General features: G+C 36.0%; 2 protein-coding genes across 8 annotated transcripts; one reads left to right on the forward strand and one right to left on the reverse strand.

Moving 5' to 3' along the window:
• Positions 1–1,117: 1,117 nt before the first annotated feature.
• Positions 1,118–18,103, forward strand: LOC119561559 (tau-tubulin kinase homolog Asator). 5 transcript variants are annotated; one of them, XM_037875203.1, is made up of 15 exons: positions 1,118–1,347; positions 1,695–1,808; positions 4,559–5,057; positions 6,446–6,811; positions 6,878–7,267; positions 7,330–7,533; positions 7,589–7,657; positions 7,729–8,040; positions 8,099–8,908; positions 9,131–9,270; positions 12,796–12,940; positions 13,147–13,540; positions 13,823–14,443; positions 15,548–15,647; positions 15,707–18,103. In XM_037875203.1, exons 2-15 carry the CDS (start codon positions 1,786–1,788, stop codon positions 15,942–15,944), a joined length of 4,311 nt encoding a protein of 1,436 aa, XP_037731131.1. In that variant the 5' UTR covers positions 1,118–1,347; positions 1,695–1,785; the 3' UTR covers positions 15,945–18,103. The 5 variants fall into 5 exon arrangements, with proteins under 5 accessions (XP_037731131.1, XP_037731290.1, XP_037731190.1 ...); XM_037875362.1 differs by having other exon boundaries at positions 13,823–14,137; XM_037875262.1 differs by having other exon boundaries at positions 13,147–13,459.
• On the reverse strand, positions 17,720–24,282 carry LOC119561989. 3 transcript variants are annotated; one of them, XM_037875398.1, is made up of 4 exons: positions 24,196–24,282; positions 19,989–20,199; positions 19,760–19,933; positions 17,720–18,441 (listed from the first exon to the last, which is right to left on the reverse strand). In XM_037875398.1, exons 2-4 carry the CDS (start codon positions 20,121–20,123, stop codon positions 18,208–18,210), a joined length of 543 nt encoding a protein of 180 aa, XP_037731326.1. In that variant the 5' UTR covers positions 20,124–20,199; positions 24,196–24,282; the 3' UTR covers positions 17,720–18,207. The 3 variants fall into 3 exon arrangements, with proteins under 3 accessions (XP_037731326.1, XP_037731318.1, XP_037731348.1); XM_037875390.1 differs by having other exon boundaries at positions 24,027–24,266; XM_037875420.1 differs by lacking the exon at positions 24,196–24,282 and adding an exon at positions 23,702–23,837.
• Between the last annotated feature and the right edge of the window lie 1,560 nt (positions 24,283–25,842).

Here is a 25,842-nt window from a genome sequence, read left to right on the forward strand (position 1 = left end):
CACGAGGGCGAGCCAGTTCGCAAATTTTAAAACAGTCGCTTTGTCATTTGATAGTAGAGGCGCTTGACAATAGTTCTTCTCTCTTGTTTTGATATTAATATGAAAATATTTTTTAAACTCGCTTTTTGTAAACGAATACATTAAAAAATACAAAAAATTAAAAAACAAGACCCTCCGTGTTAGATTATTCGCCAATTTTATATAATATTCCTTTAAAGTGATTTTAAACCTACCCACTGCAGTATGCCCGTCCTTTACAACTCCAAATAGAAGACATGCCACTTTGTGACTAGGTGGCAACCCAACACCAGAAGAGTTAACTAATGGTCGAAAATTCGTCAAAAAATTATCAAAATATACCATAAAACCGTCATACTAATAACTGATATTTAATCAAAAGAAGAAACAAAATTAAAACAACTTTTAACGGAGCATCAAGTTTTGACAAATGCGGTTCGATGCGTATTTTCAAAGGGATTCAGTTTGGGCTGATAACCTTGGACATTTGTCACCACCATCTCAAACAGCTCCAATTTTCTAAAAATTCACTTTTACATTTTCACAGCTCATTCTCTTAAGCCAAATTAAATTATGAAAGTCTTGGTGGGCAATCTTTTTAGTTTTTGCAATTCCTTTCGATTGGTGTATCACTCGTTATTTTATTTATCGCTCCGATGTCGCGCCAGGCAATTAGAGTACGGACGAGAAAAGGCTCTAATTTCTCTAGATTTCATATCCACAATTTTTTATTGATATTTGATTTATCTGTTTCCCACGGAGGAGACCATAGGGGTAAATACAAATTCGGAACGTCAATAGCTGCTGCAATTAATTGTTGGATTATAAAAACATCAAGCAATGTTATTTTACAGAAGTTTGATAAAATTCAAGTCACATTCAATTCAAACCAAATCAAATTTTCTAAGTAGTAGTAGTATATTTTTTTTCCTCACTGTACATGAATACATATGGTGCAAAGAAATGCCGAAAGATTCAGTGAGAACTCTTCGGTGAAAGAAAATTTTCGTTTCGTCAAAGCTTTCGTAGACTATTTTAAAGATATTGCATAGGAAAATGTTTTATACATACTCGATCTCGATCTTTATAAACGCTAAATTTTAATCAACGTTGTGAACGCTTTAAAAAATTAATAATAATGTGAAGTGGGAATATGTACTTAATTGGAAAATAATCTAATCACTTTAGTTCCGCAGTGATATTCGTTTAATGTTCGTGCTGAACTCCTCTATAATTAAATCTGAATTTAAAAATAGTCAAACAAATCACACGCTTGCCTACTTTACGTAAATAAACGAATTCATAAATAAAATAGATACGCAAAATGCAGTAAGCTATATAACTGAATATACATACATCGTTATTCGTTCGCTTTGCATGTACATATATACAAATACGTTGAAATATATGATGCATTTCTAAAGAGAGAATGCTAATTACTCCCTAAGGACATCAAACTAAGTACTTTTGCAATTAAAATTTAGAACATTAAATAATTACATCATTTACTCATACAAAATTGAATGGAACAGTTTCGAGTGAGCACTGTATTACATATCATCACTTTTGAGTGTGATCAAATTTATATGAAGTGTAAATACACATTTATTCTTAAAGGTGATAATATATAGATACAAAGCAATAAAATGTATAATTTCCTCTTCGCAATCTTTTAGGCCCTGCAAAAACAGTGAAAACAGAGCACAAGTAATTGCAAACAACTTTCCAAATTAAGCACGTTTGGCAACAACCCATACTGCAGTCAACATGCATTTACAGGATTACCTCAGGTATGTTATGAGTTTATTGCATTTCGAAAAATTTATATTCGATCGCTAACCAGTAAGTTGTTATTCGATGTAAAGCGGACAAATCGAATAGGACACACAAAGAAAGGAGCATGCGCAATCCCCGCCTGGAAAAATGAGCTTATTCTTTGTCAGCTGGCTTTGAGTTCAATTAAAAGGGAACTTTGCTTGCATGGAAAGCTTACAGAAGCTAACAAATCGATACTTGTATTTTATTTTACTGAAAATGCTTAAATATATAATAGCAAACAAATCATAAATAGTTTAATGTTGGTGTAGTGTGCGAAAAATCAAGAAATAAAAGTGAAAGAAAAGCGACGACTATTGTAATCCTGTTATACATTACCAACAAAAGGACTTCTTAGATAAAAAAGTTTATATCCTTAATGACACCGTAACAAATAAACTAAGGCCCATATTTGCTTGGTAGGTAAAAATGTTTTTACAAAGCAGCTCCTATTATACAGCACCATAAGTTTTAAGAAAGGGAAGAAAAGTATAATATGAAAATGGGGCAAAACTTAAGATTTTTGTTGTATATGAATTTTTACCCACATCTACTTTTCCTAACGTTAAAGTAACTGCTTATTATATTCCTTAGCTTGGACTTTTAGATAAAACTACTGAAATAATGGCTAGTCAAGAACATGAACATTATGGTCTTTAGGCATTTTATTTGGCTGAATATTAAGCTGTCATAAAAATGGGGATGTTTCTTTCTGAAGGGTGGAAGTAAGAAAATTACGTTCCTATGACACCGAAAACAACGGACGAAAATGAAAAGTGGAATTACTGTTTTTATAAACATTTACTAAACATTATGATTTACTTAAATAAATCGATCAATTTCAACACGCCCCTCCTATATGACCGGCTAATATTCAAACAACCGTTTTCGACATCATAGCTTTCGGTCCAAAAACGTTACAGAAACTTTTTTTAGTTTCTTTAAATTAAGGTACAAATTGAATTTTAAAAAATTTACGTCTGGCCCCTACAAAAAAATAAGTTTTTTTAATTTCGGTTCCGCTTATGGCCATGAGCACCGAGTAAGAGTGAGCGAGAAGCACTATTTGCTGCATATGCTAAAGTCGAGTGTCTCGACTATCAGATACCCGTAACTCAGCTAAAGGGACCAAAGATTGTAATGCGCCACCTACCCGCGATCCCAATATATTATGTGGGCGTCAGACAGATTTAAGAGTTATTGTCGTTAGAGTGGGCGTGGCAAACTCTTACATTTCAGCAAAAATTTTATTTTCTAGCATGAAAATTGTGAGCGCCACAGTTTTGGGCGGGTTGTGGGCTTTAGAGTGGGCGTGGCATGGTGGCGTAACAAACTGGCACTAAGAAATCTAAGGAATCTAAATCTGAAACCTCAATTCTCTATCTTTGATAGTTTCCGAGATATCCGCGTTCATACTTACGTTTTTTTTAAGTTTGTGGGCGTTATAGTGGGCGTAGCAAGCTTTCTAGTTTTCCGGAATCCCAAATTTCGAGCTTTTATAGTTTCCGAGATCACAGCGTTCATACGGACGGACAGACAAACGGACAAACGAACATGGCTAGATTGACTCAGCTAGTGATCCTGATGCTACGATTCGGTAATTCCGATAGACTTAGTTGAATGTCATAGCTGCTAGTATTCAAAATGCATTAGTTAGCTTATAGATTTTAATCTTAGTTTATCTTCAAATAAAACAAATTTTTTTAAGTGGTGATAGAGGGAGCCAACAGGGAGATAACAGTTGTTTAATTAGCTGTTCCAAACGCAATTCTCGGGCTGCAGGAAATTAGACGGTTCGTTTCCAGCTAAAAAGTTCACAAAATTAGGGTTTCAATGCATTCAATTTACAAGTTGTGGAGAACTAGGCTTAACAACAATATAGGATATCTATGGCTATAGACCAGCAGCTTCCCAGTCCAAAGGAATTCATGAGAAGTTTATTATCTGACAAGTTACTGATGGCTGGCTCAGCAGGGTAATCACAGAAATGAAAGAAAATGTAGATAAAGGAAGTAATTAAACACATTTGACGATTTCCTTTCGGCCAACAATATGTTTAAAACTGCTAAAACGTACGAAATACCATTTACCATACCAAATACCCCATTCCTTTGTTCGAGGCGTTCACACACAGTGGAGTTGATACGGTATGTTTATACCGAACAGCTGTTTTTGCTTCAGTGATTCTTTGCTGTGTGCAGAGGTCTATTAAGGTGTGCATTACGATTAATTCAAAACCATCGCGATAGGATCGATAGCTTGCGAAAAAAACATTGAAAATGTCGATAATGTTACTATCGATGGCTCGCCAGCTACAATTCATCGAAATTAACATTTCGACGGAATGCCCTATATATTTTATGCTAAATATCGATTGCTAGGTGCATATCTTTTATGTTGTTGGCAATCCTATTGTGGCCGATTGATTCGATTTAGGAATTAAATTAAAAATGAGATTGAACGCAACCTTTTGTTGTTACCCATTCGGCCAATTTCCAGGCTGCCAACATGTAACACTTGTTTAAAAAACTGTTACCTTGCGGTGTTTAGAAGCGCCTACGAAAGATAGTTACATGATACAGTACATTTAGGTGATGTTTTAAGTAAGAGGTGGACACGATGCCTCACAAATCAGTAAGTCCAAACCATGTTTAAAAAGATATGAATTTGTAGGTACATATGTAAGAAAACGAGGCGTTTCAATGCAATATCTCTTATTTTTCAGAAACGACGAAAATGCATCCTCGCCAGGCGATGGTAATCACAACCTTACATGTCAGCCTCCTTCCAATCAGGAGCAGTACATAAGTCTTAGCCGTGATTGCCAGAAGAATCTGTTTAGACTTCATCCACCGCCCCCATCGAAACCACCGCCGCTCGCGGGTGCCATCCTGCAGTCCCGTCTTTTGCAGCACATCAGCTCGGGCGTGAATGCAGCGGACGCGGAAGCACTAGAGGAGCACCGATACCCCAATGTCCTGCAGAGGTCGGCCACTTTGCCAGCGAAGCACAACCGCCTAGGGGTTCGCAGCCGCGTGACTTTCAAGGTGCCATCGTCTACAACCCCTGCACCTGATCCAGATCCAGGTCCTGATCCAGCCCAAAATCAGGTCGCTGCTGCCGAAAGAGCCAGAGTCGTGCTAGGTCCCAAGGAGAAGGAATCTTGCAAAATGACTTCCGAAGATTTGCTGCAGCCGGGACATGTTGTAAAGGAACGTTGGAAGGTGTGTTTTTAATTTAATGCGTATGTATGTATGTAGTTGTGGTCAGAGCAAAAGCACTGCATATAGATATGGACTCAAGCAAAAGGTGTACTAATTAAATGAGTTATTGGCAATTCAGTTGTAATTACTTTTTGGAGAAGGTTCGAATTAATAGTAATATAATATTTTATCAGGTTTATATCATTTATACCCTGTACTCTGACTTGTTGCAATCCATAGGTCTGGCCGCGATGTTAATGTTATAATCACAGCGAATGTAGTAACGTTTTTAACAAAAATGTTTTTTAGGTTGCAAAGTATCGTATTTTGTGTCTAAAAAATCAATTATATTAAGAAACGACTACCTTATATCCGTTACCCAGCTTACCAACTTAGCTTCTTAACCTTCGTTCCAATTTAGTCCAGCCGACTTAGCACTGAAGTGACTTCTGTGGCAGGCTGCATATCTTCGGTACCAGCGGTCTGATCAGTACAAGCGTCATGGCTCGTTAGCCAATTTCAAAATAAATTATATTTATACCCATTACTCTTGATCAGGATCACCAGCCGAGTCGACCTAGCCATGTCCGTCTATCCGTATGAACGCTGAGATCTCGGAAACTAGAGAACTGAAGAACTAGAATGGGATTTGGCATGCAGATTCTTGGGCTTCCTGCGCAGCGCAAGTTTGTTTCCGCAGTGTGCCACGCCTACAAACGACCATAACACTAAAAACCGTCAAGCGCCCACAATATTTTGAAAAATTTAAATGAGAAATTGTTCTTATTATCAATAGCCATTTTCATGCCAAAAACTGTTGAGATCGGACAAGTCATTTAAAAGTTATATCCAAATTCAATCCAGATTGCACACCACAAGTAGCAAATCAGCTGTTTTTACTAATACGCCACCAAGCCGCTAGGGGCGCTATGTGCTAGTTGGTGTTATAGGCTACGTGGCGCCAGTTACTCTTTAGCTGAGTAACGGGTATCTAATAGTCGAGGCCATCGACTTTTCTTGTTTTAAATTATATTGGCAGAAATGCTTAAAATATAAATAATGACTAAATCTTCTTTCGTTTCTGTCTCCGTGAAGAAAACTAAAACTTTTTGAGTTTGGTTTTGGCTAACTAGCAAACCCAGAAAAAAAACTTCTCCGAATCCGTGTGTAGGTGCATATTTTCGCGAACACATTTAAAAATGCCAAATCCAAGCCACTAAAATCTGTATTCATTTATTGATGAAAGTTTTTTCTGTAGCACAGTGTTATTAAAAATAAGTATTTGTGGAAATAGTTTTGCTTATAACTAATAAATACATTTTTTTTTGATATGCATGATTTCTTCTATAATTCTTAAAAATTTGAAATGCACAGCAACTACATTATAATATTTGTTTCCTACCGTGCAGGTGGTGCGTAAAATCGGTGGAGGCGGTTTTGGAGAAATTTACGAGGGACAAGACCTAATAACACGTGAACAAGTCGCACTTAAAGTAGAGTCCGCCCGCCAGCCTAAGCAGGTGCTTAAAATGGAAGTAGCCGTTCTAAAGAAATTACAGGGGAAGGAGCACGTATGTCGGTTCATCGGATGTGGACGAAATGATCGATTTAACTATGTGGTAATGCAGCTTCAAGGAAAGAATTTAGCTGAGCTCCGCCGCGCTCAGCCGCGAGGCGCATTTTCGCTTAGTACAACACTTAGGTTAGGGTTACAAATTCTAAAGGCCATTGAATCCATACATTCTGTGGGATTCCTTCACCGTGATATTAAACCGGTAATATTTATTTTGATACGATCCATTTGAAATATACTAGCTAGTTGACTCGCTTTTGCATTTTAGAGCAACTTTTCCGTGGGTCGATTGCCTTATAATTGTCGACGCGTCTATATGCTAGACTTTGGATTGGCGCGTCAGTACACCACTGGAACTGGAGAAGTGCGTTGTCCAAGAGCTGCAGCTGGATTTCGCGGCACCGTTCGCTATGCCTCTATAAATGCACACCGCAATAGGGAAATGGGACGGCACGACGATCTGTGGTCTCTGTTTTATATGCTCGTCGAGTTCGTAAATGGACAACTGCCGTGGCGAAAGATAAAAGACAAGGAACAAGTTGGGTTGACGAAAGAAAAGTATGACCACAGAATACTGTTGAAACATTTGCCGTCAGATTTAAAGCAATTTTTAGAGCATATTCAATCTCTTACCTATGCAGATCGACCGGACTACGCGGTAAAACAAATACTAGCCGAATTTAATATCTGATTAAAAAATAAAATTATTGACACTTACAGATGCTTATCGGGTTATTCGAGCGGTGTATGAAAAGACGCGGCGTCAAGGAGTCTGACCCTTACGACTGGGAAAAAGTGGATTCTGCAACTATTGGCAACATAAGTACATCAGGCAATCCACCAGTTCCTGCTAAAAACGATTACATTCACGGGAATATAACACAAATGACCGTAGCAGCATCTAACGCAAGCGGAACGGAATACGTATGTACTCCTACTTATAAGAATTTTTTGAATGTAATTGTAAATTCCCAAATAGGTGCGGAAGAGAGGTGATATCGAAACCGCTCATATTACAGCGACCGAGCCCTTACATATTAAAGATAAGGTAAGAGCAGCAAATTAAGCTTATTATGAAACCTCCCTTCATGTAAATAAAAATGTTATTCTTCATTAAAGGTTGATAGAAACTGCAACGCAACCACACTGGCACCCCAACCAAAAGCATCTGGAGAAGCCAACGTACAACATGGTTATACGGCAAATAATCAAAATATCACACCAAAAGGAATGATGCAGCAGCAGTCCCCGTTAGCTATGAACTCCCAAGCTGCAATATCTAATATGCAAAGTGCACCAATCAAATCACCAATGGTTGGGATAGGAAGCCATGATGTGCAGGTTCATACAAAGAACTCTCAACCACAAAACGGGGCTGTATCGTTTTCCACAACAAATCAAAACAATTCCGCGCCGGTGTACGGCAATTCAGTAAGTTATAAAAATTTCAACATTTTGGTTATTTCATATTCATTTAATTTATTTACAGTATCTACAATTGGAAGATAAAGCACCAACTAAGTTTTTACCAACAAAACCAAATGCGGAGTCCGAAAGTACAGTTGACGTCGCTGCTAAGAGTGCATTTGAGGAGAAAATCGTCGATACAAATAACTCTGAGAGTGCTAATAAGGCTTTCCTGTGCGGGGAACAACAGCACCAAAAATCGCAACTGAAACAGCTAAATTCGCCGGATTCCGCCAACAAGCAAGTGCAGAAACCGGGAAACGTAACAAACGAAAAGGGCTCTGAAGTCAAACGGGCATCGGAGGAACAGAAATCAACCTTTGGGCGGCTCCGTGTGCTTACAGCTCCTCCAATGAGTGTACATGATCTAACAACGGGGGGCCATAGCCAGCAAGGGACTGAGTTTTCAACGAAACAAGAACAACAGCCTACAAGCTCCAATGCTGGTCCCGCTGCCGGAAACAGCTCGTCCTCAAAACTTGCCATCAATCAGCACTGTCAAATTTTTGGAATGACTGTAATGCCGCAAGTTAATCGCCGTTCAGCAACGTCTACCAATTTAAGACCATCTTCCTCTGGCGCAAACACAAATTCAGTTCAAAGAATCAATAGTGGGTCAACAGGTGGTGGAGGTGGAACTGGAAGCAACACCGCCAGAAGCAGTGTTGCAGGTGATCATTCGGTCACCCAATTCGCTTTAATAGACGACGAGAATGTCTCAGCATTACAACAGGTAACCAAAGGCGGAGCTCTTACACTGGCTTCCCAGTGGAAGAGCCAGTTTGATGACTCAGAGGACACTACGGACAACGAATGGAACAGAGAACCACAGGTAAAATAACCCCTATTTAAAAAACAAATCCAGAGCGCTTAAAATGTCTTCCTGTAGTCGCGATTAACCCTTTCGATAAGTTTCATAAATATTAATAGAAGTATTTAAATTAATAATTGCAATCATGCGCAATTGTAAGCCAATTGTTGCCACATGTCTCAAAATGTATTAACGCAATTACAAGAATACATGAAAGTATACCACGTACATTTCACCTCGCAGTCGCAACCCAATTTGGAGCAATTGATTAAACTGGATATTTCATTGCCCCCAAATGAAGCCAAACAATTTTGCCATAATGTCGTCGCTGATACAGGCAAATCAACTAATACTCCTAACGAAGGGAAAGACAGACCGAAAAGGTAAGTCCCATACAAATATACTTAAACTTAAAATTTTCGTGTTCACCTATAGTGCGCTGGATGACCGCTGCTTGTGGCATTAATTAATAACTTAAAAACAAAGCAACATTTAAAACACATGTTTCTTAATTGAGTTTATAGTATGATCGAAATTCTGTTTTGTCTCGAATATAAGTAGAGACAAAATGATTTTTTGTTTAATGTAACAGGTAGAAAGAAGCGTTTTCGAACCTATTAAGTATCAGGGTCCCTCGCCGAGTCGATCAAGTCATATCCATCTACTTGTCTGTCATTATAAACGCTGAGATTTCAATAACGATCAAAGCAGGGGTCGGCAGCGGCCTATCTAGTAAGCATAGGGAAGTGTTCTGCCCATCCTCTGCTCGCTCACGTATAATGTAGATGTTCGTATGACTTCGGCATCGGTCTTCGGGTCTTTTTTTTCTCAGCTTCGGTGTGTTTTTTTGCGGCTGCGGCAGAGAATTTCAGTGCAAAACAGAGAAACGTCAGGCGCTGCGCGCCTACTTCGCGTTTTTTCACTTACACTAATGCAAGGCAAACTTGTGATGGTATGTGTGTGCCGACCACTGAATCAAAGCTAACAAGGAAGAACGCTATAGTCGAGTACCTCGACTATTAGATACCCGTTACTCAGATAAAGGGACCAAAGGGAAATGGAGATATGCAAGCAGCAAAGCGAGATTGAAATTGCGCCACCTATCGGCGGTAGACAGATTTAAGCGTTATGGGCGTTAGAGTGGGCGTGGCAAATTTTTTTTTTGGGTCAATCAATAGGTATTGACGAGACCAATACAGTTCAGTTAAAATTTTGTATCTAGCATGAAAATTGTGGGCGCCACAGACTTGGGCGGTTTGTGGGCGTTAGAGTGGGCGTGGCATATTTTCGTAACAAACTTGCGCTGCGCACAAGGCTACGGAATCTAAATCTGAGATCCCAGATCTCTATCATTGATAGTTTCTGAGATATCCACGTTCATATTTACGATTTTTTGAAGTTTGTGGGCGTAAAAGTGGGCGTGGCACATTTTTTTTTGAGTCAATCGATAGGTATTGATGAGAACAATACATTTCAGTTAAAATTTTTATTCTAGCATCAAAACTGAAGGAGCCACAGTTTTGGGCGGTTTGTGGGCGTTAGAGTGGGCGTGGCACTCTACTGAAACAAACTTGCGCTGCGTAAGAAGCTCAGGAATCTGCACACCAAGTCTCAATAGCCTAGCTCTCATAGTTTCCGAGATCTCAGCGTTCATCCGGACAGACAGACAGACGGACAGACGGACAGACGGACATGGCTAGATCGACTCGGCTAGTGATCCTGATCAAGAATATATATACTTTATGGGGTCGGAAACGCTTCCTTCTGCCTGTTACATACTTTCCGACGAATCTAGTATACCCTTTTACTCTACGAGTAACGGGTATAAAAAGTTGGGATTATGCATACAGATTCTAGAATCTAGATATAGATTCTATTCGATTTGCTGCTTGCATATCTCCATCTCCCTTGAACTCCCTTGAATATCTGGTAGTCGAGGCCATCGACTATACCGTTCTCTCTTGTTTTTATACTTTGAGCCGAGTTTTATTTTTATGGCAATAAAGTTTAAACAAAGGGGATACTCGTAATTTATTTTATATAAACTGCTAAGGGATCCAACAGAAATATATGTCAAGTATTTATTTAAAAACAGGGCAAAAATTTTAAATTTGCTTCCATAATTTGATTTTCAATAGTAATAAAAAACCCGAACACTAAGAAATTCTTAATGAATCAATGTGTACTCGAAAGAGTAAAATTATTTTGACATTAATTTTTCGATCCTTTCTATGGCAGCTATATGACAAAGTAGTTAAATTGTATAAAATGTTATTTTTTATAATATTAAAAAATATATATTCCTAAGAGATCAATCCAAAACACCTCTTAACGAGGTAAAGGCACGCTTCAGCAAATGTGCAAACTTAAGGGAGTTTATTTATTTTTAGTTGATTTTCACATATGAGTAAGAATACAAAAGACTAATAATTTTGAGCCAACGTCCCCAACAAACCAAATTTTGTAAATCTTCTCCTTTACACTTTCACCGTTCTTTCTCTACAAACAAATTGATTTTTTTAATGTCTTGGTGTGCAATCCTTTTAGTTTTTGCGATACCTTTCTATTTATGTATCACTTGTTACGATCGAAGCTTTACAGAAGATTTTCATTTTTTCGTGTATATACATATGTATGTATGTATAGTAGTCGCCTCTCTCTCGGTGCGCTTCGTCACTACGTGGACTGCCGTCCACAGTGATATAATGTCAAAAAGCTGAAAATCTTTAATTAAAAAAATTTCTTTTCATTATTTGTCCCATCATTCTTAGGAGAGCTATAGGATACAGTAGTCCGATCCGGCTCCTACCGACCTATATACTACCTGCAATAGGAAAAGACTTTTGAGAAGGTTTCATCCCGATAGCTTTAAAATTGAGAGACTAGTTCGCTTAAAAACGGACAGACCGAAATGGCTAGATCGACTCGTCTAGTGACGCTGTTAGAGAATAGATATATACTTTATGGGGTCGAAAACGTCTCCTTCACTGCGTTCCAAACTTCTAACTGAAATCATTATGCACCAAAAAAACAAAAAGTTAAGATTTATTACCGGTTGTATCAAAAGCATACCGTAGGCAGAATTTAACATAAAGTGTAGATTCAAAACTAGGAAGAACGCTATAGTCGAGTACCTCGACTATCAGATGCCCTTTACTCAGCTAAAGGGACCAAAGGGAAGTGGAGATATGCAAGCAGCAATATAATGGAGAATCTACATGCCAAATCCCAATAGCCTAGCTCTTACAGTTTCCAAAATATAAGCGTTCTTACGAACAGACTGACATGGCTAGATCGACTCGGCTAGTGATCCTGATCAAGAATATATATTCTTTATGGGGTCAGAACCGCTTCCTTCTGCCTGGTACATACTTTCCGACGAATCTAGTACACCCTTTTACTCTACGAGTAACGGTTATAACTAAAAATAGAAGGCCCAACTATAGAGTTTTAGTTCAATATTGAAAAGTCCACAACTTGAATGGTACTATTTTTAAACCAATTAAATAAATAAATTAATACTTGTATTTAAAAAGTTTCAATTTAATACTTTTGGAAAGTAATAATTTACTACTTACCTAATCGACGCCAAATAGGTACCCAATAGTGTAGAATTAATGTAAAAATAGTTGCTTGTTTTTCGCGATCTAGGGACAACTCTAAGCTATATTGTCAAAAAAAGGTACAATACATGTTTACCGAAAACGAAATATATCGGTCTATGTATTATTTTGACATTATTTATCCGGTCGTTCCTATAGCAGCTATATATTGTCCATATACGCAAGTAAATAAAAACTTAACAAAATTTTAATATTTCTTAAAACAATTTTAACGAACGATCTGCAAGAGAACGATCTTTTTCATTTAAAGTTCCATAAATATGATCTCTGATTTTTTCATCATAGATATACACTAAACATAACTGGAATCGAGAATTATGAAGCGTTGAGAATCTCTATACCGCACTGTTGGTCTGAGCCTGCCATGGGTAATGTATTACGTAAAGACTTGGAACCACCGGCTGTGCAACAAGCTGCATTTGATGACACAGTAAGCATATTTAATAAATTAATGTAAATGGAGTAACGAAGTAATTCCGTTGAAACTTTACTGGAAGACATTTTAAGTGTTTTAATGTAAAATCCGCCAACCGATTAATAGTTAACAAACATGAAATTGATAAATACAATTTTGAATGTCGTTTATACTGCAGAAAACCAAGAGCGTGTAATAACATGATTGATTTTATCTATTAGGTATATCGCATGGATATAGCAAGGAATGTTTGTGTTCGAGAAACCTATTCAGAGATCACTCCATTGGACAAAGCTAAGCCTACCACTTCCTTAGTTTCAAGGGGTGTCCTACCTTCGCCTTTTAAGGAGGACAACACGTTTCAGTTGAATGCTTCAAATGATAGTCAAGCTAAATCGAAACATCGAAGCAGCCTTCCTAACGTGTCAGTTGCCGATATATTTGACGACCAACCGATTCAGTCGAATTCTGACGCAATGCTGGCAGAAGACGTCAATAAACCCTGGAAAGTACAGACAACGGCTAGCCAGAGAAGTAATTTGGCTTTAAGCTCAGCGGTACAAGAAAACAACGGTTGTATTAGTGGTCGACTAGAAATTCGTGTTATTCCAAAAGGTAATTATTATCCCAGCAGCGAAAAATTGCATTGCAAAATAACAAAAATGTTATGTAGCTTACGCTTTAACACAATGTTTTGCTTAGAATTTTATCCAAAAAACGACTTAACGTTGGCTACACCCTTAAAATCTAGTACCGACTCTGAAAGATGCTTTAAATCATAACGTTGTTTTCTTATGAACCATGTTTATATTTAAAAAAAAAGTTTATTATTATTACTTATACAATTAGTGTTGGTATCAATAAGTAGTAACATATTTTTTACATTTCATTACATAGAAACCTCTCATCTGGACGATTCTGTTTACTATGATGCACTGGCAGCTATTAAAAATACTCCAACCGCAAATCAAGCCCCTGACCTTTCTGATAAAGCACTTATTTTCTGTGATGAAATAGAAGAAAATGCTGCAGTGATAGCTTCCCCATCAAGCACGGTCAACAAATTTACCAAACCAATCTACAAGGATACAACCGAAGCTCGTATCGAAGCTCAATGCTGTAGCTTACATTCTTCCGGCGTCAATAACCTGAAGATAAATGGGAATAGTGAATCATGCAATGCGTTGAATGATCAACCAAATTGCAATGCAGGTGACTCCAAAACTCCGTTGACAGGAGGCAGCACTGACGGTTACAGGGAAACTGAGTCAGCATGTGATCTTCCACTATTAAATCCTAGCAAAATTCCAATACGGCAATCAAAATGTGCATCGTGGGCGGGTGCTGATACTGCAATAAATTCATCTAAGGCACTTGAGTCCATAGACGCCCTTCCGGAAACCCCTTACAATCCCCAAACTGACACGCCAAATTCTGTAACGGATACTATACCTGTTCGCAAAAACACATACTCCACTGGTTTAGAATATCCTCCTAATATAACGGATCTTACCCCAGGTTTGTCTTATTTTAAATGTTGGAGTTAGTTCTGTTAAGCTCTATTATCGTGTATTTGCCGTATCGTAGATTTGGTCGAAATATTACAATTTTGTATCAAATTGTACTCTTAATTTATGTTTTTTTTAACGGAGTTTTAAACGAAATAAGGCTCATAAATATAAATATAAAGCTACGGGCATGATAATAGCAGGTAGTACCATCGCCCTTTTTCTTTAACAGTTGGTTTTTGTAACTTATCTCCTGATTGATTGTTTTTGATTTGAATCATCCAATTGCCTTAGTTTATTTATTTATTTAGATTTATTTCCTTCTTTTTAGGCACCTAAGTATCTTCGTCGAGAGATTACGAATGTTACACAATGACATGTTTTTGATTGTATTAAAGGTTAAAAGTTGCGCACAAAAAAATCTCCCATCGTGATCAATTAAAACAAGAGAGAACGCTATAGTCGATGCCATCGACTATCACATTTCCGATACTCAGAGTATTACTAAGTGTACTGGGAGCACTCAGGGAGGGCGAGGAAGATAAAGATATACAAGTAGCAAAGCGTCTGTTCCCAAGATTGTACACTTCATTTGCTTATAACTTTTTAACTTTTTTTTTTTAACTTTTACTCTACGAGTAACGGGTATTAAAATTACAGGACTTACACAGGAAGTCTCGATGACTTGTTGAAAAAGTTATGTTGCACTCTTCTGTATGCATATAATAGCATAGGTTATATATGTACATATATACCACTTTTAAACCATTGAATCTTGACACTCAAAAGTGATTTTATTTCAGTCTTTATTTCCAATTTTAATTGTAAGGGTTGACTTGTTTGTCAACTTTGCTTTTCATGGTAAAATCGTATATGCCAAATATATCGAAATCTTACATGTACCGACAAGCTTATAAATCAAGCTAAACTTGCTAATGATGCGAGGAAGAACAGAAGAGAGCTAGTGAATACCAATCCCTGTGCGATTTGTCACTACGTGAACTGCAATCCTTTGATATCCAAAATGAAATTTCATTACAATTCATATGGGCCAAACACCACACGAAATGCTTTGTTTCCCTATTACTTTTATTAAATTGTTTTATTTATTTAGGCTTACGTCGTCGGAGGGAATCTGCTGAAGGAAAGTATGTCACAGATCCAACGCAACTGCAATTAAAATTCCAAAGACCGCGATCACGAACTTCTAGCAGGTATGCCCGTAAATTTTTAATATACATTAAATTCTAATCACATTCACATATCTTTTAAGGACCCGTGGCATTCCGAATACAATGTTAGGAAATTTTGATGATAACGATACTATTACTAGCGCGGAAAAACATAGACTTATCGGGGCCCAAGTTGTTCAAATCGAAGAATCAAATAATGTACCAACGAGTAAATATTCCGCTGAGCTACAACCTAAATGCAACATTTCACCACCACCGGGAGATCCAAAAATTGAAAACAGCGCGCGTCTTCGACGTTATAGGCATAACTTAGAATAATTAAATAACTTCAGGTCTGCAGCAAACTAAATTGCGCTTCAGAACAGTGAGTCATGATGGTTTGGGTCTACAACTGTCCCTACTTATACTCCTATTTTGTATACAGCTGTTTGACAAACAAAACCATTAGCATGAACATCTTTTATTTTCTAAGTTTTAACCAGTATTCTGCAACATATTACCTTTGATTTCGGAACTAAAATATGAATTTTTGTTATCTATAGTAGAGGTCTTTAAGTCTTAAATTGAAAACAAACTAGACATGTTTGGTTTAATCTGCTAATAACTTGAGGTATGCAAATTTTGGTGTTTAATTTTTGTAATTGGATAAAATTACTATTCCAACAAAAGAAAAAGCTATTTTCGATGGCCTCAACTATTATGTGGTGTGCTGTCTCGATTGAATTGCAAAATTTTGACTATTACTTGGTTATAACTTTTAATGACTACTCCGTTTTCAATAATTTTTGGCATGTAGATGGGTCTTGATAATAGGAACAAAATAACATTTAAATTTTTACAAAATATTTTAAAATGTGTGCGCTTGACGGGTGTTATAGTCGTTTGTGCGGGTTTAAGTGGTTGTGGCACCCTGCTGAAACCAACTTGCGCTGCGCAGGAAGCCCAAGAATCTGGAAGTCAATTCCCAACAATCTAGCTTTTTTAGTTTCCGAGATTTCAGCGTTCATAAGGACAGACGCACATGGGCTAGATCGACTTGGCAAGTGATTCCGTTCAAGAATATAGGTACTTTATGGGGTCGGAAACGCTTTCTTCTACATGTTAACTACTCTCCGACGAATCTAGTATACCCTTTAACTCTTCGAGTAACGGGTACAAAAAGTTAGTTGATGTCATTGTCTTCAAATATTGGTTTCTATTGTCAGTTAAGAATTCAATTCCCTTATACAAATTGTACTACTACTAATTTATTTTATAAAAAGTCTTATTTTATTTATATATGCCATTAGTATGATCAACGTGATCTTCCGAAATTCTAAACGAATTCAGCGCTAGGCGATTTCTAGGGCACCTCTTATTATACTCTTGATCAGCATCACTAGGTGTCCCATAGCTTCCTTTTTATTTATTAAAATTCATAAAAAGAGTAAGATAAGGATTACTTCGTTGATTTTTACATATACGCATACAACTCAAAACCATCTTATTTTACTTCTACAACTCCCCCTTTCTTCTTTATTTGGATAAAGCAAAATCAAACTTGGCGAAGGTTCCCATATTTGTCATAAGAACGGACACAAATACGGCAGATAGAGACATCCCTAGGTTGTCTCAATATTCTTGTTTCTTGTTATAATACGAATTGTGTTGTAAAATTGGGATTCTAGAAATAAAATCCATTTTCGTACAGAAAATATTTCTTATTGCAGAATATTGATATTTAAAAAAAAAACAGAATATAATTTGGTTTTTGAAAGAATTTGTATGATAAAATATTTTATTTGTCAAATGGCTGTATCTTCAAACGATGGAGAAATAATTAAAAGTTTACGTCATAAGAAATTGGTCTTGGCTTTATCGGAAGCTCCGCAGTAAGTTCGAGCTGGTGCCATTTATTTACTTTATTTAATCATATTAACATTTTAAGCCAGAACCATAATTTCTGTTCTCGGAATAATTTATGGCTCGATCAAAAAATGATGTACTCATAAAAATACAGGCTACTGCTTACAATTGGAAATTATATTTACCAATTAAGAATTACCATTCAACAAATTTTGGAGGCCTCAACCGTTTTCTCTACTAGCTAAATATCATATGTAAAATTATAATTTATTATTCATAGAGTTAGGATACATTGTTGTAATCAAGTTCAAATAATCTAGTAATAGTGAATTTTCAGTTATTACTAATACTATCAATAATAGAGTTCTCGAACTGTTTTAATTTGTACTTTGTTATTTAGTTATATGTACATCAATTTGAAATGCTCCAGTTGTAATTTTAATTTCAGGGATGAGTGCACGTCTTGTTTGTCCCTAACCTTACGAAGTGCTTTCTATGAAACTAAGTTTTTAAACTTTTTTTAGTATACAAAATATGTTATAAAACCGTTATTAATTTATTGTATATATTACGCTATTATTGCAAATGTAATAGATAAAGCTAACCTCAATAAAGTGTAATAATTCTAATAAGACTGCTTCGGCAAAGAACAACACAATTTATTTTATCCTGTCAAAACAAACTTTTAAAAAGTACAACAAATTATTATATATATTATTTAATTCATGCATTACTTTTATTTGCCATTATTCCAGATTATGTTGTTCATTCTTTCAACTAAAACTTTTTGATTTGGACTATCTTTTTTGCTTCTATTGGTAAACGGTGGGCTGCAGCTTGGAAATATGGGAATATTTATAGGTTGGCAAAATAGGCAAAGACTCGGAGTGGGATTTTTAATTTTCACAATGGTTTCCTCAGAGTAGTTTCGAGCTTCCATTTGGACATGCATTATCGCTTGAAGTGCTTGCTGTAAAAATAGAATTAAGTTAAAGAAGATATTCTAAAATTATAGAAAGAAATATGTACAGTGAAATCAATATGGGTTGCTTTAGGATTCTCTTCCAACCAAAACTATTTTCGTGTTATTGGCTATTCGTTCTTTGGTCTTACTGTTTTGTCAAATTTAACTTTTTATTGAATTTGCATTTCCGATTTCGATTTTAGCGAATATTTCCAAATTTAAAGTTTATTTAAACACAGTAGCTATAGCTACAATGAAAAGCATAGGCTATAGGTAATTTCTCAATTGCCTTTTAGCCTGAGAATAAATAAATAAATAAAGTTTATTTAAAAGGAAACAAAGAGCCGCTTGCCAATAAATAAACAAAAAAGACTGGCTTGTTAATTCAGAGTTACAATGGATTGTAGGAGTTATGAATCCAAAACCAAATTTTAAATGTGTATAATATAAAACAAAGAAAACGCAAATAAAATTAAGTTGGTCCGGTAAGTACAACCGAAGATAAACATTTTTTAAAGTTTGTAGATGTAAAACCCGTTTTCTTGCTTTGGTTATTAATGAAAATATGTAAGTTCTTCACAGGGTTAAATTGTAAAAAATGATAATATTAAGCGATCCAAATGGGTGTGTTCATAAGCGTATATATCCCTTTAAGAAAACGAACTTTTAATAGCAGATGCAAAGCAAATTCAGCGGAATCCACTGCTGAGTCCTACTAGTCTCGTCCGTCTGTCTGTCCATGTGAACGCTCGGAAACTATTAGAGCTGGAGAGTTGGGATTAAGCACACAGAAATTTGTTCAGCACAATGCCGATATGCCACGCCCAATCTAACGCCCATAACGCTCCAAAATTCAAATCGGACCATTTATAAAAAATGTATGAGCAACTAAAGTTTTCTCCGGTAGGTGGATCCAGTTCGGAAAATCGAAAGAGTAATTGTTAACCTTTTAAGCCCTATACCGAATGAACGTGATAAAAAAGTCTTTTAAAAAATAAAACATTCTCGGAACCGTGTTTATTCAAGAATGGTTTTTGTATTTGGATTTAATTTCTGTAATACTAAGTGCCGAATTGCTTATTACTAAAAAAAATTATCGTGTCGCCAAACAAAAGATTTAAAAAAAACACTTGTTTAATCCGATTCAAATTGTCTAAAATCCAATAAAATGCCAATAAATCGGTTTTTTTTTAAACAACGTGGAAATACCAAGCATAAACAAAAAAAGTTGTAATAAGACTTTTTTTGTATATAGAAAAGACGCCGATATCTAGCTAACCCTTTAGGGGGTTATATGCATACTATTAATTTAAACTTTTCTTACCTTTAGTTTGCCAATTTCAGTACGCAGAATTATAATTTTAGTCTCGCCCTTGACTAAAGTTTCTCTTATGTTATAGATTTCGTTTTGAAGACTGAGTATGGAATCATCGAAGCTGTTTAATGTATTAGTTTCGTTACCAACCCTTGACCGCAGACATAATGAAGTTTTTCGTATCTGTGTTGAAAATAAAATTGGGCATAAAATCTATGAAAATAAGATTAGCCCTCACCTGATTCTTTAGGCTAGTGTCAATGTGAATTGTTGAGGTCTTACGAATCAAGTCACGTGAATCCTTAAAGTTGGTGGGTCCTAAGATACCACTTTCAGCGAAAAAGTGTTTTGCCTTATCCATACTCGAATTCATGATCAAATTTCACCAGTATTATGTCTTTATAAATCATATAGCGATTATTTTAATTGAAAATAACTACAATTATAATCTGAAAACAATTGAAAGTTTTTTCGTTCTAAGATGGTATTTTATTAGCAAAGTAAAAATTAAATATCCTCGTTGCATGGTGCTCTTATTATTAATTACACAATTAAAAGAAACAAAAGGTGTGATTTGAGGGTTGTCGCGTAAAGGTTTGCCGTCACGTCATATGTCACTGACATTTGTGCAAAGGCACAGTTGTTTAAGTTCAGAACGTAAAATTTCTGCCTTTTTTCTTCTTATCTCCACTTGTATCCACCCAATCAATATATCAGAGCTTAAGTTTGCAATTCAGACCAATTTGATTGGTAAGCAACGGAAGCGCTGGAGCTTGACAAGGATGAACAACTTGAATTTTGAACAACGAAAATCGGCTGTACTAATCGTAAAAATTGGAAAAGAACTGAGTTCCAACTTAAGTTTACATCCCAGCTGGGTACGGCCAAAAATCAGGGAAATTTGAATTTTTGGCGGATTTTTAAAGCTCGTGTTTTTCAACTTTAACTTTAATTCTTATCCCAGGCGGGGACATGTAAATTAAATTGAGTGGTGTAAAATTAGTGGTGTTGGAAATCAGGTCAATAAATAGATAAAGCGGATATTTAATCTCCAAAAATTAAAAAAAAAATTAACTTTAAAACTTTTAAAACTTTAAAATGTAATGTAGTAAAAAGTATACAAATGTTTAGGATACGATTAATTTTTTATAAGTAACATCCATTTTGAAAAAGGGTGATTTCTATAATAGGTACTGCATTATCAAAATTAAATTAGTGTTTTTATTATTTTTATAGTTTTTTGCTTTTAAATATCAAATTTAGCTATGTCCATCACTGCCATCACTCATTTTAGTTTACATGTTTAAAAAAGGGATAAGTGCATCTCGCTCGATTATTTAGGAACATCGTGCCGTAACTGAAAGAAACAAAGAGCTTGTTGCATGAAATTTGGATTAAAAAAAGAGACAACTTGATGGAGCTATGATTGCAGCAAATCAGCTGTTTTCACGCCACCTAGCCTATAGTGTCGCTGCATGCCGATTTGCTGTATGACGCGTGCAATCTGGATTGAATTTGCTATATACGGATTATTGGGTTTTATAACTTTTTAATAAATAGTCCGATTGGAACTATTTTTGGCATGTACATAGATGGGTATTAATAACAAAAACAATATTTAAATTTTTACTAAATATTAAAAAATATGGTCGCAAAATATTTCCAAGATCTCAGCGAACAGACGGCCATGGCTAGAGAAATTGTTCTTTGGAACTTAGAAAAAATCGCTTAAGGGTCTAACGGCTGCGCATTATACATATGTTATGGAAGCTTATAGCCGCAAGTGTGGGTTCAATCCGGGGTCGAGGCGGACAGTTCATTGTGTCTTTCTTTTTTTGAGTTAATTAATCTGATTTTAAACTTTAATCACTGTTCTATTACTATTTAACCATAATAAAAATATATTGTTATAATATTAATATTAGTTAATAAATGTTCACAAGCCAAAAATAACGCACAAATAACTATAACTGAGCCAGATTATTAAAAAAATACATATAATCCTAGAACTGAAGAGAACACGTGATGTCGGCGCAGCTAGTACAGTGGTTCGCCTCCGCGCGAGACCAAAATGCTCTTCTCGAAATAGTAAGTTTATTTGTACATTAATTTCAGTTATTATTTCAGTTTCAGTTTGAAAATACAAAATCGACGTGATTAAGTAGAGAGCAAAATAAGTAGACAAATCCAGTAAGAACCATCTACATCAACTGCAGGAGCATAATCCACCAGAAAAACTCCGAATCCAAATTATATTTGTATTTTAAATTAAAAAGCAAAGACTAGAAATAAACACACGCGTATAGAAATCTAACTTAAGAGTGCCGACACTTTGCAACTTTACAGACAATATTCAATTTTTGACTCATTTGTCGATTCTTGAAATATGTTTATTATACCCGTAACTCGTAGAGTAAAAGGGTATACTAGATTCGTCGGAAAGTATGTAACAGGCAGAAGGAAGCGTTTCCGACGAGTTTCCGAGTCGATCTAGCCATGTCCGTCTGTCCGGATGAACGCTGAAATCTCGGAAACTATGAGAGCTAGGCTATTGAGATTTGGCGTGCAGATTCCTGAGCTTCTTACGCAGCGCAAGTTTGTTTCAGTAGAGTGCCACGCCCACTCTAACGCCCACAAACCGCCTAAAACGGTGGCTCCTATAGTTTTGATGCTAGAATAAAAATTTTACCTGATATGTATTGTTCTCGTCAATACCTATCGATTGATAAAAAAAAAGTTTGCCACGCCCACTTTTACGCCCACAAACCGCCCACAAACTTCAAAAAATCGTAAATATGAACGTGGATATCTCGGAAACTATCAAAGATAGAGAATTGGGATCTCAGATTTAGATTCCGTAGCCTTGTGCGCAGCGCAAGTTTGTTACGTAAATATGCCACGCCCACTCTAACGCCCACAGACTGCCCAAGCCTGTGGCGCCCACTATTTTAATGCTAGATACAAAATTGTAACTGAACTGTATTGGTCTCGTCAATACCTATCGATTGACCCAAATAAAAATTTGCCACGCCCACTCTGACGCCCATAACGCCTTAATCTGTCTACCGCCGATAGGTGGCGTATTTCAATCTCGCTTTGATGCTTGCATATCTCCATTTCCCTTTGGTCCCTTTAGCTGAGTAACGGGTATCTGATAGTCGAGGTACTCGACTATAGCGTTCTTTCTTGTTTTTAATATTTTTTTTTATGTGTTTGATCAGATCATTAATATTTATTATTTAGTAGCAGTTATCAACAATACAATACAACACAAACCATCGATTGAAACATGGATTGAGTATTAAATAAATATTGATTAATTCAACCCCAGGGAGCTATAGAAGAAAATAGATGGCGCTACAGGCTAGGCTAGGTGTGTTAGTGAAAAAAAAACAGAGTTGCTTTAAGCATATCTCCATCCCTCTCACACTCCGTTTAGCTGAGTAACGGGTATCTAATAGTCGAGGACATCGACTTAAGCGTTTTCTCTTGTTTTTGGTCATTCCTATTGGAGCTATAGAATATCGTTGTCCGATCCGGCTCTGTCCGACCTTTTACTACCTGCAGCAGAAATAAGACTTTTAGGAAGGTTTCATATCGAAAGCTTTAAAACTGAGAGGCTAGATTGCGTAGAAACGGACAGACGGACATGGCTAGATCGTCTAGTCTAGTAATGCTGTTCAAGAATATATACTTATGGGGTCGGAAACGTCTCCTTCACTGCGTTGCAAACTTCTGACAGAAATCATAACATTGCCAACTTTAAAAAAAAATGATGTAGACCTATTTGGCCGTTAAAACCCGTTCCCGACCCTCTACGAACTTAAAATTTTTGGGTAGTTTGAAAACTTGACTATTATTTTTTTCAAGTCCTTTAAAAGTTAACATTATTATGAAAAAGTATGAAAATGTTTTTCTGTTCTTTATTATAAAAGATTTTTTTAAATTTACCTAAAAAGGAAGGCAACGCTATCAGCTTTTATTTCCAACTTTTAGATCAATGCACGTAAGATTGATACTGTTAGAGCTCGCTGTAGATATGTACATACAAAAGTCACGAGGCAATAAAGTATCGATTAAGAAACATTTGATCACAAATTCATTCTTATCTTACTTTCTTAAAATTGAACTCAACTATAAATTTCAAAAGCAGCTATCGAACGGGTCCTCTTAATGCATATGTACAAGGAATACAAATAATTAAGGACACATAACTGATAGATGTGTTTACAGAAAATTATGCAATACATATTGAAAACAGTCAATGTACTCATACTGCGGATAATAGTTGAAAATACACATTTTTTTGATCGTATCAATATTTGTTCACGCCAATATAAAAGTACGTATGTCCATTCGTATATATGTTTACAAAATACAATCAGCTTGTTTAGTTTTATTGGTGGAATTATACATTTAATTCATTCGTTTAAGATAAAACATACGCAACGAACGCAATATTTGTAAAATAGTAAAAAACCATAGCTAAATGACTAAAAAATACAACAAAAAGGTATGTAAATTTGTCAGATAACATTTGACATACAAATATTACATATTTATTTTAAAGTGACCGTATGTTGAGTTGGACGTAATGAAAAACATATTAAGGGCATTTATTATGGTGTATACATTTCGTAAGATAATAGCACGTTTACATTATACGCTCCTTCGATCCACCATCAATTCAATGCCTATTTACATCCGTGAGCCAGCTATAGAAGAGAGCTAGAGGCAATAGGCGACTAACGCTTTTCGTTAGAGTCTTTTTACCCTTACTCAGATAAGCTGAGGAAATGCCGAAAAAATTTAAGATTTCAGGATTAAATTTCAATGATCTCTCGGTAGCCGGCGCGCAAGAAATTAAGCCTATAACTCAGATCGGCTAAGAGTTTCACTAGGCGAAGAATCTTATTCATTGTAGAATGACTGAAGTTTAAAAAGTTCACCCCCAATGTATCACGGCCTGACAAACGGAAAACAAATCAACTGGATAAATTAAAAAAAAAAAGCCTGCTGATGCACAAAGAAATTAAATACAAATAAATGAAATGTTCAACGGATGTTTTTATTTATGTAAATTTGTAGATAAGGGCTCTCTTTCCACGGAGCCTTATCCGCGACCTCTGCAGTCCAGCTGCGACTACTAATCTGACAACATGGGTTGTTCGGCAACCTAGCAATGGCTGGCAATGGCTCCTCCAGCTGTCCCTTAGCAGAGCTCGTCGAAGATCGTATAAGTTCGTTTTCATACCGTTTTCACACCGCTTTTGCGCGAACGCACCAAAAAAAAAAGTTTTAGTTGTGAATCACCTTGTGAATAGCGCGAGACATGTCACCTTGCACGAGTGAAGAACAAGTGACACTCCGTATAGACAATTGTATGGGATGTCCGCTTTTTCACAAGTGAAAATTCAAATGAAAATTTTTAGAAGTCACTCGGGATGAGTATATGAAAAAAATGAAAGTTCCTTATACTCATTTGTCGTATGTCACCTGCAGGTGACACGTCCCACGTGAAATCACTTGTGAAATTCAGAATAATTCCAATGAGTTTTCATTTATGAAAATATAGAATTTAAAATACATACATTTTTATTTATTTTTAAATTCAATTTAATTAAATTGTGTTATTTAGGTTTTCTGTTAAGGACAATTATTGTTGGTAAGCCTAGTTTTATGTTTCGTTAATTTGCTTTTTACATTGGTCGTCACCTTCCTTAAACATTTTTTCGGGTCCTCCGAATCCTTGGCCAACGCTCCTGAAAAAATGTATGGGCATATGTTTAAAAAATACGTCTTACTTGTTATTTTGTATATTTACCTTTTAGAGCTGTGTAAAACCCTTAGCGGAATGTTTATTGGCACAAACGATTTCATCATTCACTTTCCGCTAACGGAACCCATACAATACCTTCAAAATTTACGTACTTTAAACTAATATCAAAGCATAACATCTTAAACTTAATGTAACACTAACCTGACTTTATTATTTTTACTTTAAGAACCGAATTGCCATACTGTAAACAAATCAATTGGCGAAATTAAAAAAGGAGGAGTCTGTTGGTACACAAAGAAATTAAAATTAAAAT

This window comes from Drosophila subpulchrella, chromosome 4 (genome assembly GCF_014743375.2).
Source record: "Drosophila subpulchrella strain 33 F10 #4 breed RU33 chromosome 4, RU_Dsub_v1.1 Primary Assembly, whole genome shotgun sequence".
Lineage (NCBI taxonomy): Eukaryota > Metazoa > Arthropoda > Insecta > Diptera > Drosophilidae > Drosophila > Drosophila subpulchrella.

Coding starts and splice junctions, on each gene's coding strand:
- LOC119561559 (XM_037875203.1), top strand. CDS start 1,786: ATGCATTTACAGGATTACCTCAG. Junction 5,058..6,445: donor TTGTAAAGGAACGTTGGAAG/GTGTGTTTTTAA, acceptor CCTACCGTGCAG/GTGGTGCGTAAAATCGGTGG. Junction 7,268..7,329: donor CAGATCGACCGGACTACGCG/GTAAAACAAATA, acceptor TGACACTTACAG/ATGCTTATCGGGTTATTCGA.
- LOC119561989 (XM_037875398.1), bottom strand. CDS start 20,123: ATGAATTCGAGTATGGATAAGGCAAAACACTTTTTCGCTGAAAGTGGT. Junction 19,934..19,988: donor ACACTAGCCTAAAGAATCAG/GTGAGGGCTAAT, acceptor TTTTCAACACAG/ATACGAAAAACTTCATTATG. Junction 18,442..19,759: donor CTGAAATTGGCAAACTAAAG/GTAAGAAAAGTT, acceptor CTATTTTTACAG/CAAGCACTTCAAGCGATAAT.